At 41.3% G+C, this 15,052-nt stretch overlaps 1 protein-coding gene across 1 annotated transcript in view; it reads right to left on the reverse strand.

The window, feature by feature from the left end:
• Nucleotides 1-14,491, reverse strand: part of LOC138978330 (chloride channel protein 2-like) — a 72,391-nt gene extending 57,900 nt beyond the window's left edge. Inside the window, exons 1-4 of the mRNA XM_070351042.1 lie at nt 14,249-14,491; nt 3,991-4,097; nt 3,308-3,434; nt 2,194-2,325 (exon numbers count right to left, since the gene is read on the reverse strand). Of these exons, the coding sequence (XP_070207143.1) occupies nt 2,194-2,325; nt 3,308-3,434; nt 3,991-4,029 (298 nt within the window). The 5' untranslated portion in view covers nt 4,030-4,097; nt 14,249-14,491. The remainder of the gene's footprint in view (nt 1-2,193; nt 2,326-3,307; nt 3,435-3,990; nt 4,098-14,248) is intronic.
• Between the last annotated feature and the right edge of the window lie 561 nt (nt 14,492-15,052).

The following is a 15,052-nucleotide window of genomic DNA, read 5'->3' on the forward strand; positions in this document are numbered from 1 at the left end:
TAGTTGCGCTAAGAAGGATAGCACGCTTTTCTGTACCTCTCTTTGTTTTAACTTTCTGAGCGTGTTTTTAATCCAAACATATCATATCTATATGTTTTTGGAATCAGGAACCGACAAGGAATAAGATGAAAGTGTTTTTAAATTGATTTCGACAATTTAATTTTGATAATAATTTTTATGTATTTAATTTTCAGAGCTTGTTTTTAATCCGAATATAACATATTTATATGTTTTTGGAATCAGCAAATGATGGAGAATAAGATAAACGTAAATTTGGATCGTTTTATAAATTTTTATTTTTTTTTACAATTTTCCGATTTTTAATGACCAAAGTCATAAATTAATTTTTAAGCCACCAAGCTGAAATGCAATACCGAAGTCCGGGCTTCGTCGAAGATTACTTGACCAAAATTTCAACCAATTTGGTTGAAAAATGAGGGCGTGACAGTGCCGCCTCAACTTTCACGAAAAGCCGGATATGACGTCATCAAAGACATTTATCAAAAAAATGAAAAAAACGTATGGGGATTTCATACCCAGGAACTCTCATGTCAAATTTCATAAAGATCGGTCCAGTAGTTTAGTCTGAATCGCTCTACACACACACACAGACAGACAGACAGACAGACACACGCACATACACCACGACCCTCGTTTCGATTCCCCCTCGATGTTAAAATATTTAGTCAAAACTTGACTAAATATAAAAACAAGCAAATCACGCATTCACTCACAGCATCCTGACTCAAATGAAACAAAACTGTAACACTCACCAAATGATGTCTAGGTAATCCATATTGAATATAAGTCACATTTTCACAACAAAGTACCAACTGTACACCTATGAACAATTCCAAAAGGATTTGAAGGCTCCAGCCATCCATTGTTATCAGTGCTGCCACGCCCCCATAGCTCCTGCACGATTCCGAGATACATGTTCGTCTAGCAGTATCACCGCCAACCACGTGTAGTTTGCCGACTCGTACTAGCAACAACGGGACTGTTTCTTCCTCACTTTCACTGCTTGTATCGCTTTCGTGAGGCGAAAACGATACGTCCGAATCATGCTCTACGGGATCCTCTAGGTCCAACATCCGGAGAATCTCCTCCCGAGACAAGGCTCGCCTTTGATTCATTTTTTTTCCTCAAAAACGCACACAAATCAGGCGGATTTGCAAATGGCAGAAGGGGACGCCAAGTGTATCAAGGGAAACAACTCAATTTATTTGCAAGCTTCAAAAACCGGGAAGCAATCACGAGTCGTGTACCCTCTATGGCTGGTACTGAAAAATGCGCTTCCCGTCCATGGGCGTGTCAGCGCTGGTACTGATTTATCAGTGTCCCGTCGCGAAAGTGTTAAAGGTGGTCGTCTACATTTTTGCTTTTTTTTCAATAATCTTATGGTTAGATTTCGCTAAAAAGTTATGTCTGATGATGAATGAACCATGGGGAAAAAAGTTATAGAAAAAAGAAAATATGTAAAAAAAGATTTTATTTTTGGGTAGCGTGACTCACGCTTCCAATACTGACCAATCAAATTCATGTCACTATGCTTATAGCCACACCCAAAAAAGTGCAGCAACAGTTTGACACTGGAGCGCTGTCCACGCTTTTTTTTAAACGCACGAAATGCACGGGATTTGAGAGGAGTTTTGCGCTTGGCATTTTCCAAATAAGGATATCCTACTATGAGTACTACGCTGGAATACTACAATGAATTTTCAAACGGCTACACTGGCTTCGTCTTTCCTGATCGAAAGGGGGTGTATTGTTGATATTTGTAGATAATAGACTCTGCATTTTAATGGTCAAATGGCGATTTCGGTATAAAAATGTAGACAAGGACCTTTAAGTTGAGGTCTTCATAGGGAGGTTCCATTGTACGTATAAGGTGACACAAGATTGCTGATCCAGTGATGATGGCGCTCGTATTTTTCCAAACTGGTACGCACACTTTTATGATGCAAACAATCCAGAGAAAAAAAACGGTAGGCTGGTCATTGGAACCAGTAAGAGTCCAACTCAGAGTACTAGATTTGTTGTTTTACCAGCAAAAAACCCCGGTAGTTTAAAAAAATTAACCGGTAGGTCATACGGGTAGCCAATTTTGTTCCTGTATTTTCTCATTTCAACCAGTATAATACCGGTAATTACCGGTAAACGCCAATACTATGATCAACAGACAACACTGACCTTCTTGACACTTTTCTATGATGAAGTCCATGGCAAAGCTGAGAAAGGCCATGAGAACGCCCAGGATAGTCAGAAAGATCCAGTCCTCTCCGACCTTGTGGAATATCGTGTCTCTGATTGCTGCCAGGCGATCTGAAAAAAGCAGAAAACTTTAAAGCGATTTTTCTTACATTTTGTCTTGATTTTTCTTACCCTTGTCAATACACTGTACATATGATACATCACGTGCCATCATTCTTAACTTATGCTAACCATCCTGATGAAGTCAGCAATTATTGTGTGACGAAAATTTGATGAAGAACTCACCAAAACTGGTTGCTTTTTTTTGTTTGTTTGTTTGTTTGCTTAACGCCCAGCCGACCACGAAGGGCCATATCAGGGCGGTGCTGCTTTGACATATAACGTGCGCCACACACAAGACAGAAGTCGCAGCACAGGCTTCATGTCTCACCCAGTCACATTATTCTGACACCGGACCAACCAGTCCTAGCACTAACCCCATAATGCCAGACGCCAGGCGGAGCAGCCACTAGATTGCCAATTTTAAAGTCTAAGGTATGACTCGGCCGGGGTTCGAACCCACGACCTCCCGATCACGGGGCGGACGCCTTACCACTAAGCCAACCGGGTTCCACAGTACATACTAACTGTGCTTGTGCTGCATTTATTTGTTTTTCTATTATAAACTCAGCAGCCACATTTTGTTTTCAGGGAATTGCATAGTTTACTGTGTGGTGTTTGTTCTGTTATATATATATGTGTGTGTGTGTGTGTGTGTGTGTGTGTGTGTGTGTGTGTGTGTGTGTGTGTGTGTGTGTGTGTGTGTGTGGTGTGTGTGTGTGTGTGTGTGTGTGTGCCTGTGAGCCACAACCAAGTTCTGTGCTCTCTCCCCCCTCCCTGCCAAGCTTCTGTCTTTCTCTCGGGTCATTCATTGACCATTCAAAACAATTATTGAATTATGTGCGACCACTGAACCACAACTTTGTCACTCAGTGTCAGAATGACTCAAATTCTTTGAAGTGACATTAATACTACCAATCAAAATCTTTCATACTAGCTTCAAATATATTATAATTTCTAACATTAAACCTTTTTTTCATAATTTAAATCTTACCTAAGTACATCCATAGCTTTGTTTCTTTCCGTAGCTTTGGGGGAGGTTTATTAACAGTGTCTTTCTTTAATCGCTTTGCTTGGTACTTGGCAAATGTTCCCAGCTCACGTCTGTATTGCCCATACAGCTGCAACAGAAAAAAATCTCAATCATTTTGTGCATAACACAATTAAAAGAATAAAAGGACACAGACACACAAGAGGGGGGAAAGAGAAGGAGAAACAGAGAGATACTGTTACAGGAAGATAAGGGGTCTGAGGTAATATTTAATCACTCAAAGACAACAGGAACATACATGTATGTAGATCGTGCACATTTTAACTTCATACCCGGTGTATGAGAAAATGAAGAAGAAATGTCATTATAGTTCTTCTTTTTCTCTCACGAGCAGGACAAAATCACACGGAATTCAGAAAATCTTTAACTAGAGAAACTTATACTCATCGCTAACAATTTCCCACCGTCTTATATAGTCCACACAGGGGCACTGCAAGCTTTATAGCAGTCAGCTAATGTCAGAGACTCAGACGAACAGAACTGAGGCATCAGTACCCGTCGTAAATGGAAAATAGTAGAGAAACGTAATCAATCAAAACCTGCTGATTAACAAGGCAGAATGTCTACATTCTGCCAAACATCGAAAAGGGAAAATTATGGTGCGTTTGCATGAAAAATCAACTTACCAAAGTCTGCTCGTAGCCAAACTTTTGTCCAGCCGCCATCTTGCCTGAAACGTCTGCAAGCCTTGTGTCCGCCTATGTGATTGGTTAGCAGACGACACAGGTGCCCGCTAAAGCAAGAGAGAGAAAGTTTGTCAGGAATGATAAAAAAAACCCACCTGAGAATCTGTTCCGATTACATCGTAACGAAGATTAAACAAAATTCAAAAGTTCAACGCTTTCACCACAAACATGTAGTGCTTTTCCCAGACAATGATTAGTCATAGATTGTGTGGCACTCCTTTCCTTGTGTGTTGTCTGCATAAAGTCAGTGCGAGTTGCGGTGAGAGACGAGAGAGAGGACCGAGTACAGGCACACGTTGTAAGTCCTTATTATATCTAATTTGCATGACGTATCAACCAGTGTCATATTCGATATTCAAGTAATTAAAACCTGCTCGATCTCGACAACCCCCACCCCCTGGATAAAGTCGGATCTGTTCCATGCATACCGGGGGGACAGTGAGGGGTTTGTGTGAGGGAGGAGGGGGGGGGGGGGGGGGGGAGGTAGGGGCCTTGGGGCGGTCAAGCACAAAAGCAGGTCTGTACATAAGGTAACTTGGGTGATCGGAAAAATCTCCATCCTTAACACACCGGTCGCGACTGACCTGGATTTGAACACTCAACCTTCCGCTTACGGGAGGCCGGTGTCACGATTTCATCTTTCGCCTGTGTACATATTTCGCCCTCGACATATACTCAAGACTGAAATGTTGTTTCCTGGTAAAATTAAGAAGTGAAATTATTTATGGACGAAAAGCATGTCAGTTTCTTGCATGTGAAGAAAATTGGTGGTAAAATTTAATAGATTTCACCCCAAAAATCGAATTCTTCGAAAATGTGTACTGAGTGGTTACGTCCCTTGAGTATAAGAAGGAAAACATTTTAGGATGAATCAAATTTCTAAGTTAAATAAAACAAATTGGTTGGACAAATTTGGCCCCATGAATGTAAGGTACACAAGGTCGCTCATCAGTACTATCGAAGGGTGTTTTTTTGTTCAGTGTAGAGTTTATACTAGATCAACGAGGCCGAGAAGCGAAATATCAACACGGCCGGCGAAAGATGAAAACGTCACACCGGCATCTTATCCACCGGCTTGGCACCCGTGTGTGTGTGTGTGTGTGTATGTGTGTCAGTGTTAGTGTTAGTGTGTGGGTGTGTCACAGTGTGTGTGTCAGTGCGCGCGCGCCGGTCAGTGTGTGTGCGTGCGCGCGCGCGTGTGTGCGTCAGCCTGCGCGCGCGTCACTGAGTGTGAGTGTGTGAGTCAGTGTGTGCGGCGCGCGCGCGGCGTGTGTGTGTGTGTGTGTGAGTGAGTGTGTGCGTGCGTGGTGTGTGTATGTGTGTCAGTGAGTGTGTGTATATCCTTTGGACGGCCGCATTGTGTACCTTTTTTAAGTGCAAACCGACATGGGCGGACTGCCGACTGAAATAGACGCGTCAGGTCAATTGAATTCTGTCATTTTAAAAGCCTGTGTCAACCTTTACAAGTAGGCTTACACCGAGCTATTCACAAATCATTTTTTCCCTTTTAACTTTCGAATGGCCGGAAGGAATGTTGGCTGAATCATCTCTGTGGGTGTTTGTTCGTTCATGGGCTGAAACTCCCTCGGCTTAAACATAATGCGTGTATGACCGTTTTTACCCCGCCATTTAGGCAGCCATATGCCGCTTTTGGAGGAAGCATGCTGGGTATTTTCGTGTTTCTATAACCCACCGAACTCTGACTGACATGGATTACAGGATCTTTTTCGTGCGCACTTGGTCTTGTGCTTGCGTGTACACACGGGGGCTTTCCATAGTGTTCGGACACCGAGGAGAGTCTGCACACAAAGTTGACTCTGAGAAATAAATCCGTCTCGCCGAACGTGGGGGCGAATTCACGCTGACAGCAGCCAACTGGATACAAATCCAGCGCCCTACCGACTGAGCCTACATCCCCGCCCCTGTGGGTGATTTTAAATCGTGACGGTGAGATGATCTGCTGGTTTGTCCTTACCGTGAAGGAATAAACCGATAACGGAGTCAGCGAAGAAATTTCAAAACACACTTGCATTAAGTCACGAACAGAAGTTCTCTTTCAAATATCAGCTTATGCGAGTTTGCTTAACTATCAATCAATCAATCAATCAATATGAGGCTTATATCACGCGTATTCCGTGGGTACAGTTCTAAGCGTAGGGATTTTTTTCCTCGCACAAACGTATACACGTATACACACACCCACACTGGCAATACCCCCACACACACACACACACACACACACCCTTGACGATGCTAAGAGTGATTGACGCCGTTCAGTCTGGTCGCGTCGCACCGGGAGACTGATTTAAAACCATTTACGAGGGTTAGGCCTACTGAGGTGACAAATAGGGCGGTAAAACGAATTGCATGAAAATGGGTTTTTTTCAACGACAAACAAGCTTCACAGTTTGAGACGGAAAAGACAAGAGACAGTGACATATGGATAAGATGTTGCGTTGGTGGTGGTGTGTTTTCTCAACATTTGTAAAGGAGGATTTTAACAAAACTGGAGCGGCGACGTACAGACGCCCACCCCCCACTTCCCGCTTCCCTCCCGGCCCACATAAACATGAGCTGGATGACGTACAGACTAGTACTGAAGTAGACAGGCAGACGGACGGATAGACATACGACAGTTAGAGAGAGAGAGAGAGAGAGAAGAGAGAGAGAGAGAGAAGGAGGGACGGAGAGAGAGAGAGAGAGAGAGAGAGAGAGAGAGAGAAGGAGGGACGGAGAAAGAGAGATGGGGAGGGACGGAGAGAGAGAGAGAGAGAGAGAGAGAGAGAGAGAGAGAGAGAGAGAGAGAGAGAGAGAGGAGGGACGGAGAGAGAAAGAGAGACACACACACACACTTACACACACACATACACGAACGCACGCATGCATGCACACACATACATACTCACACACTCACACGCACGCACACACACACACACACACACACACACACACACACCACTCACACACACACACACACGACAACTTTTCCGCAACCGGCGGGACTTGCAAACATACACACAGAAAACCCACATCAAATACATAACACACCGTGAAATAGGTTATGATAACCCTAGAAAAGAATTCTTCACAGGTAGGCTATGTCAGCCTACATATTTTCTGCTCGAACGCCGGGACATGACAGGTGCAGTTAGTGAGTTACACATCCATATCATTATCGGCGTAACAAAACTTAACTAGCCTGCAGAAAATTGAACAAAAGTGAAAAAACGGGTTGGGCCACGCGTGGGGTCGTAGTGTGGTGTATAATCATATTCTAATGATGTGCTGATCATACGATACACTGTTCAGTGTTTGACCCCCCCCCCCCCGCCCCCCGTCCTCACCACGCTCCCTCCCACCTACCCCCACACCCCCCCCCCCCACCCCTTTCGCTTTCCCTCTCTCTTTCTGCCCTTACCACGGAGAGGCTATACCCTTTTCTTATATCAGCGAAAGGAGTACATGTCCGAATAAATAAAAACATAATAATCTCGGACCATTTTCTGATCGACACATGAGAAAGAGAGGGAGACAGCGAGAGAGAGAGAGAGAGAGAGAGAGAGAGAGAGAGAGAGAGAGAGAGAGAGAGAGAGAGAGAGAGAGAGAGAGAGAGAGAGAGAGAGAGACAGACAGACAGACAGACAGAGAGAGACAGAGAGAGAGAGACAGACAGACAGACAGAAACAGAGAGACACACACACACACACACACACTCACACATACACACACACACACACACACACACACACACACACACACACACACACACACAAACACACAGAAATAAAAAATAGTTTCGCGCAACGCATGTATGCTAACTTTTCAATGTTTTTGCTTTGATGACATGCAAATGACATTTCACGTATTTACTCTGACCCTATTAAAAACAACGTAATTGTTTTCAAACGCACCCACCTGCCCATGCGACACGAAAGGAAGAACCTACTTGAACTGAACTGTTCCGGATCAAAGACACGTTAATTTGTTTGCACTGCATTACATGAACTGATCCGGTCTTCATTGGTGAATGTAAACCAGTAGTGAACTTCAAAAAGTGACAGAGTGCCCATCTTTGACGGTTCGTCGTATTCTTCACATAACTTGTGTGTCACTCTTTGGTCTTTCTCACTCTTGTTTTGCTTTCATGGACGTCCTTTCAATGTCTCTACAAAAGCTGTCTTTCACGATCAACTGTTCAAATGAACAATCGAACAAAGCTAGAATGCTCCACAGGCAGCTTAGCTCCTTCATTATGTTATTTTCGTTTTTCTTCAGGTGTTCTTCGTTTGTGCTTGTCTGTTTCGTTATCATTAGTTTTATGTTAAATTTATTTGTAAATAGTTTTTAATTTATTTATTATTTTATTTTCATTTTTTTAATCTTTTTTTAACAAAAAAATTTGTTTCATTTTGTATTTTTTCTCTCTTTGTTTCGGATTTTCCTCTGCTCTTTTTTTTCTCTGTTGCTTTTTACATTTAGTCAAGTTTTGACTAAATGTTTGAACATAGAGGGGGAATCGAGACGAGGGTCGTGGTGTATGTGTGTGTGTGTGTGTGTGTGTGTGTGTGTGTGTGTGTGTGTGTGTGTAGAGCGATTCAGAGTAAACTACTGGACCGATCTTTATGAAATTTTTCATGAGAGTTCCTGGGTATGATATCCCCAGACGTTTTTTTCAGTTTTTCGATAAATGTCTTTGATGACATCATATCCGGCTTTTTGTAAAAGTTGAGGCGGAAATGTCACACCCTAATATTTCAATAAAATTGATTGAAATTTTGACCAAACAATCTTCGACGAAGGCCGGACTTTGGTATTGCATTTCAGCTTGGAGGCTTAAAAATTAATTAATGACTTTGGTCATTAAAAATCTGAAAATTGTAATCAAAATTATTTTCTTTATAAAACAACCCAAAACTACGTTTATCGTATTTTTCATCATGTTCTGATGCCAAAAACATATACATATGTTATATTCGGATTAAAAACAAGCTCTGAAAATTAAAACTATAAAAATTATGATTAAAATAAAATTTCCGAAATCGATTTTAAAGGCATACTAACGCACTCCCGTGTTTACAAAGTGTAGTTTGCCCACAATCGATGTCAAACGCACCATAAGACCATATAATGACGATACGTCACCATGCGCGGACCATAATAAATGTATTTATTCCCCCCTCTGCTTCTTTACCTCTGTAAACTTGTAGGGGTAGTTATTTTTCGATAATGACCCAGCAACCAAACAAATAACGACCCAGCAACAGCCTGAATCCTCGATAGTGCAATGGGTTGAGAAGCTGTTCTGTTTCGGTACTACTTTTTGCGACTGAAAAGTTCCGAACGCTCTAATGTACGAAGTATACATCTCTGGAGCAAACAATACAAACATACCGCATTTAAATTAACAACTACAGGCCTGAACACATGAATCTCCATATAAAATCCATGAGTTCGGTTGTTTTCTGAATCTAGATCAGACGTGCATCACTGAGCAATTTCCCAAGGCAAGTAACTCATACTTTGTCTAGCGACAAGAGTAGTTCCCCTTCTTTTCACTCAGTTTCTTCGACAACAGACTGCAATCCGACGGTCAGTTTAACAATATTTCATTTAATAAACAGATCACACGCAACCAAATGCACACATCTCATCAATTTAAACAACATAAAGCGGTTTCATACACTATTTTCCCCAGAAAACTTAACTTCATACAGTTTTTAACGTTGGAACACGGGTGCAAAAGTTCGTCTGCTAGTCCCATTTGACGAAAGAACATTATCGTAACCGATACCAAAACATATACAGAACACACAATATCTGCCTTTGCCGCCACAGCAGAATAACAGCATATCTGTGTACTTGATTTTAGCCCAAAATAGGAAAACTGACAAGAAGTGTTAACAGAATGGAATGATTTGCACGGAACTATACAACCGCGCATTAATCGATCGCCTGCGCAGGTTGACTGGTTGAGAGAATAGGATTCGATCAAACTTTCGCAAAAAAATCCTCTTTTCTTTGAATAACTGAAGAAAGGAGGAATAAAGAGGTTACACACCTCGTCTCAGTGATTATTAAAAATAATGGTCTCAGTTTGCGGTCATGAAAAAGGTATTAAAAGCTCGCATTTTTCATGATCTGCTAACTTCGACCATTACTTTTAATATTCACTGTGACTCGGAATGAAGCCTCTACGCATTACAGCTTGTTCTAGCCTCTGAAAAAGTGAGGATGTCAACAAAGCCGCGGTGTTCTCTCCCTTGCGTCAACGTTACATGTGTTGCCAAATCTATAAATAGGACGATCCAGATCAAAATGAAAAATCAAATATCTCAACATTTAAGGGGTCCTAGACCACAATATTTTGCAGGAAACTTAATTTAGTCTGTCTCCAGCTGTTGGTAAAGCAATTAGCGTGTATAGTCATCGAGTACATATGGCTTTAAAACATCTTATTCCTTGTCCGTTCCTAATTCCAAAAACATATAGATATGATATGTTTGGATTAAAAACACGTTCAGAAAGTTAAAAAGAATAGAGATATAGAAAAGCGTGCTATCTTCCTCAGCGCAACCGCTACCGCGCTTTTCTGGATTGTTAATTTCACTGCCTTTGCCACGAGCGGTGGACAGACGATGCTACGAGTGTACGGTCTTGCGGAAAAAATGCAATGCGTTCAGTTTCATTCTGTGAGTTCGACAGCTTGACTTAATGTTGTTATTTCGCCTTAAGCGACTTGTTTCTCCTTCACTTTCCTTGTTCTCTCTAGCCTACTCATCTTTCTTTGTTTTCCGGTTGTCCACTCCGGCTTGCCTTTCTTGAATCCTTTGTTTTTCTAAGCTTACTTTTCTTCCGTTCTTCACTCTTCCTCCTTTTCGGTTTGCCTGAATGTGTCTCTCTCGCTATCTTTCTCCAAAACGGTCGCCTTTGGCATGACAGAGTGACAAGAGGGTTGTAAACCTGTCCCTATGATTGCTATTTTAGGATGTGTCCTTCCTTGTGCCCTTGTTACCTCCCTTGGCTAAGAGCGTGCAAGACAAATTGGTGTTGTTCTTGCATAATTCCCGCGGTGCTCTCTTCTCATAAGTTACCTATACTGTAATTTAAGGGCAGGCTCGTTTGTCTTTATTGCAGCGGTATTTAAGTGCTTAGAAGTAGTTCGTTGCTGATAAGTTCAGCCGAAGGTAAAGAACAGGACAGGATAGAACAGAAGAAAACAAACACACACACACACACACACACACACACACGCGCGCGCGCGCAGAAACTGACACACACACACACACACAGAAACACAATGGGTGTTTATAATATACAGAGTACACACACGAACATACACACAAGATTTCAGGCTTCCGTCAAGTTAAGGCCTCACTTTATCAGATTTCCTGCCCATAACGTCTGTATATCTACATCCAAAAGAGGACTGGGTGGCCGAGTGGTAACGCACTTGCGCTCGAAAGCGAGTGGTTGCGAGTTCGACCCTGGGTCCCTTCGTGTACACTACATTGGGGTGTGCACGTTAAAGATCCCACGATTGACAAAAGGGTCTTTCCTGGCAAAATTGTATAGGCATAGATAAAAAATGTCCACCAAAATACCCGTGTGACTTGGAATAATAGGCCGTGAAAAGTAGGATATGCGCCGAAATGGCTGCGATCTGCTTGTCGATGTGAATGCGTGATGTATTGTGTAAAAAAATTTCCATCTCACACGGCATAAATAAATCCCTGCGCCTTGAATATGTGCGCGATATAAATTACATTAAAAAAAAAACAAATCCCTGCGCTTAGAACTGTACCCACGGAATACGCGCGACATAAGCCTCATATTGATTGATTGATTTTAAGACTCCATTCTTTCTAAGACCTGCTTTTTCTCGGGATTTGTTTGCGTCTTAAAGGGGAACGGAGAGCTTTGGGGTACCAATGTATGGAATAACATCGGCCGCAACAACACACCCCTCCTCCTCGTCGTCCAACTATACCCCCATTCCCCCCGCCGTTCCCTTGTTCTGGCTGTCCCGCGTTTTCACCAAATGTAAATAACAATACACGTATTGTTGGTAATTCTGGAGAAAGCCAACCTGAATATCAAGCTCCATATATAGGTTGTTGTTGTTGTTGTATTAGTATTAGTAGTAGTAGTAGTAGTAGTAGTAGTTGTTGTTATTGTAGTAGTAATAGTAGTTTTTGCTGTGTGTGTGTGTGTGTGTGTGTGTGTGTGTGTGTGTGTGTGTGCGTGTGTGTGTGCGTCTGTGTGTGTGTGTGTTTGCTGCTTGCGAAAAGTATGTATGTGTCCTTGCACTCACTGAATAGTACCATTGTTTTCTCACACCGTTAACCTAGTTCACCACACAAACCACTGAATAAAATTAAATCAATTTGCAAAAAAAAAAATCACAAGTGGTAAAAAGAGAGGTCTATCTATCAGACTGTTTATGGTAGCTGTCAACATTGCAATAATGGCGTTACCTTCGAACATAACAACAACAACAACAACAACAACAACAACAACAACAACAACAACAACAACAACAACAACAACAACAACAACAACAACAGATGAATGACAGATGTAGCAAAGGTCAATATAGTACTCCTCGAGATTAAAATGCAGTACTCATTAATAATTGACAGCCAAGTCCTTGTTTCTGTTTTCTTGTAAATCTGACCTTGGAATGTTGTGTTTTGTTTTTTACGCAAGACATAAACTACCATAACAATCAACACGTGTTCATTGTAAATGCCGACCGAGAAATCGAGGTAGCAGTTTACTGAAACAACACGACATCGTTTCAACCTTTTGCATGACAGAAAGCGGTGTGCATGTCGACACAATGTTACACCCATCGTTTCAGAAAACTTACGATCTTACTTTTCTGATTATCAAAAGTATCAATAGCAATAATCATTGTATAAGCCTACATCCTCTAAAGAGCAAACAAATCAATGTTTAATATACTTTTTTTTCAGGTTTAAGAATACCTTCTTCTGTCAAGTTTACTTTTTCTGCTGTTAAGCTTAAAGTATACACCCCTCTAGCAAGTTTAAGGATACTTTCTCCTACATACTTTCTTCTGTCAAGTTTAAGTATATTTCTTCTGTCAAGTTTAAGTATATTTCTTCTGTCAAGTTTAAGTCAAGTTTAAGTATATTTCTTCTGTCAAGTTTAAGTATATTTCTTCTGTCAAGTTTAAGTATAATTGTTTTTGTCAAGTTTAAGTATATTTCTTCTGTCAAGTTTAAGTATATTTTCTTCTGTCAAGTTTAAGTATATTTTTTCTGTCAAGTTTAAGTATATTTCTTCTGTCAAGTTTAAGTATATTTCTTCTGTCAAGTTTAAGTATATTTCTTCTGTCAAGTTTAAGTATATTTCTTCTGTCAAGTTTAAGTATATTTCTTCTGTCAAGTGTAAGTATATTTCTTCTGTCAAGTTTAAGTATAATAGTTTATGTCAAGTTTTGATTAAGTTCTTTTCATCTTCTTGTAAGTCACCATAGAAGAGTCCAGGCTTTTACCTGCATGAGAACATCCACACATACCCAAAATACATAGCATATTAACTCTACCTGTCGACAGCACGTTTCGCCCTGCAGTCCGGACTGACGATCTAACAGCGAACGACAAGAAGAAGAAGAACTCTACCTGTCACAAGATAGACCAATTGGTCCTAAGAGGACGTAAAATCTGACTAGTCAGTCATAACCAAAATCAATAGCTAGACATCTTTCCCAGCATAGTGGAAATGTTTTGCTGAATTGAATTTGCAGATATTGACATGGTTGTCACTGAGTTACCACACAATTCAGAAAACAATAATATCCCACAAAGCAGCAAGACAGTGGATTTTGGGTATATATCTAAGTGGAAGGATGCTAGCATGCTCTCCCTGGACGGATCTATGTTGATTTTCAAGGTGGTCTACACGGAAAGGATATACCATTATAGCAATTTAACCCCCCAAAAAAACATTTCTCTTCCACACGTTACTTAACCTCTCTTTTTCTGAAAGGAGGAATGCCCCTGAATCGTCATCAACAATGCAACATGTTTAACACATTGTTATACAGAAAATGCACATACAGGCCCAAATCATCTACACATAAATCAAGATTCAATTATTGGAAAACACAAAAGAAGCAGATATAATATGCCAACTGAAAATGCAAATACACGTAAGGCAACGAAACACTTACCCTTTCTTTAGCAACACAAGGCAACAACTCTTTTCGTCATCACCACCACAGGAAAACAAAATCCTACATCAGACTTTGCGGTGTACTCCACTGAGACTAATTCTGATGAGAGCGATAAGACACAGTGAGCTTATCACCAGAAAACATATGCACAAAACATGACCCAAAACTGTGTCGACCATACACACTCAACCTCCTTCATACAGACATTTGTAACAGTGAAAACAGCTGATCTGCTTTTCACTCGACAAGCCGAGATGGCAAAGTAAGAAGGAGGCTTCCCGAGACTACTTCTGCTCCTCCCCCTTTTCTTCTGTCAACCTGTCTCCTCGCCTGACAGGTCACTTGTCATTCTCGAGACGATCTCGAGACAGTACAAAGTGAGGGTGAGACAATACAAAGTGAGACTGAGACGGTACAAAAGGGAGAGGTGCGCTTACTGAGAGAGAAACAATCTTGCATGGTACAAACTGAGAAGCGCGCTTACTCAGATTTAAAAAAAAAATCTTGATTGAGATGGTACCTACGAAGAGGTGCGCTTACGGAGAGAAAAAATCCCAATCATCTGTTTGTTACAACCTGAGAGGCTCGTTTACAGAGAGAATAACAATCTTGGATGGTACAAACTGAGAGGTGTGCTTACTCAGAATTTTTTTAAAATCTTGAGATGGTTCAAACTGAGAGGTGCACTTACTGAGACAAAAACCATCTTTGATGGTACCAACGGAGAGGTACTGGGCTTACTGAGAGAAACATTTTTTTGATGGTACATACATGTACAAACTGAGAGGTGCGCTTACTCAG

This window comes from Littorina saxatilis, linkage group LG10 (genome assembly GCF_037325665.1).
Source record: "Littorina saxatilis isolate snail1 linkage group LG10, US_GU_Lsax_2.0, whole genome shotgun sequence".
NCBI classification, from domain to species: domain Eukaryota; kingdom Metazoa; phylum Mollusca; class Gastropoda; order Littorinimorpha; family Littorinidae; genus Littorina; species Littorina saxatilis.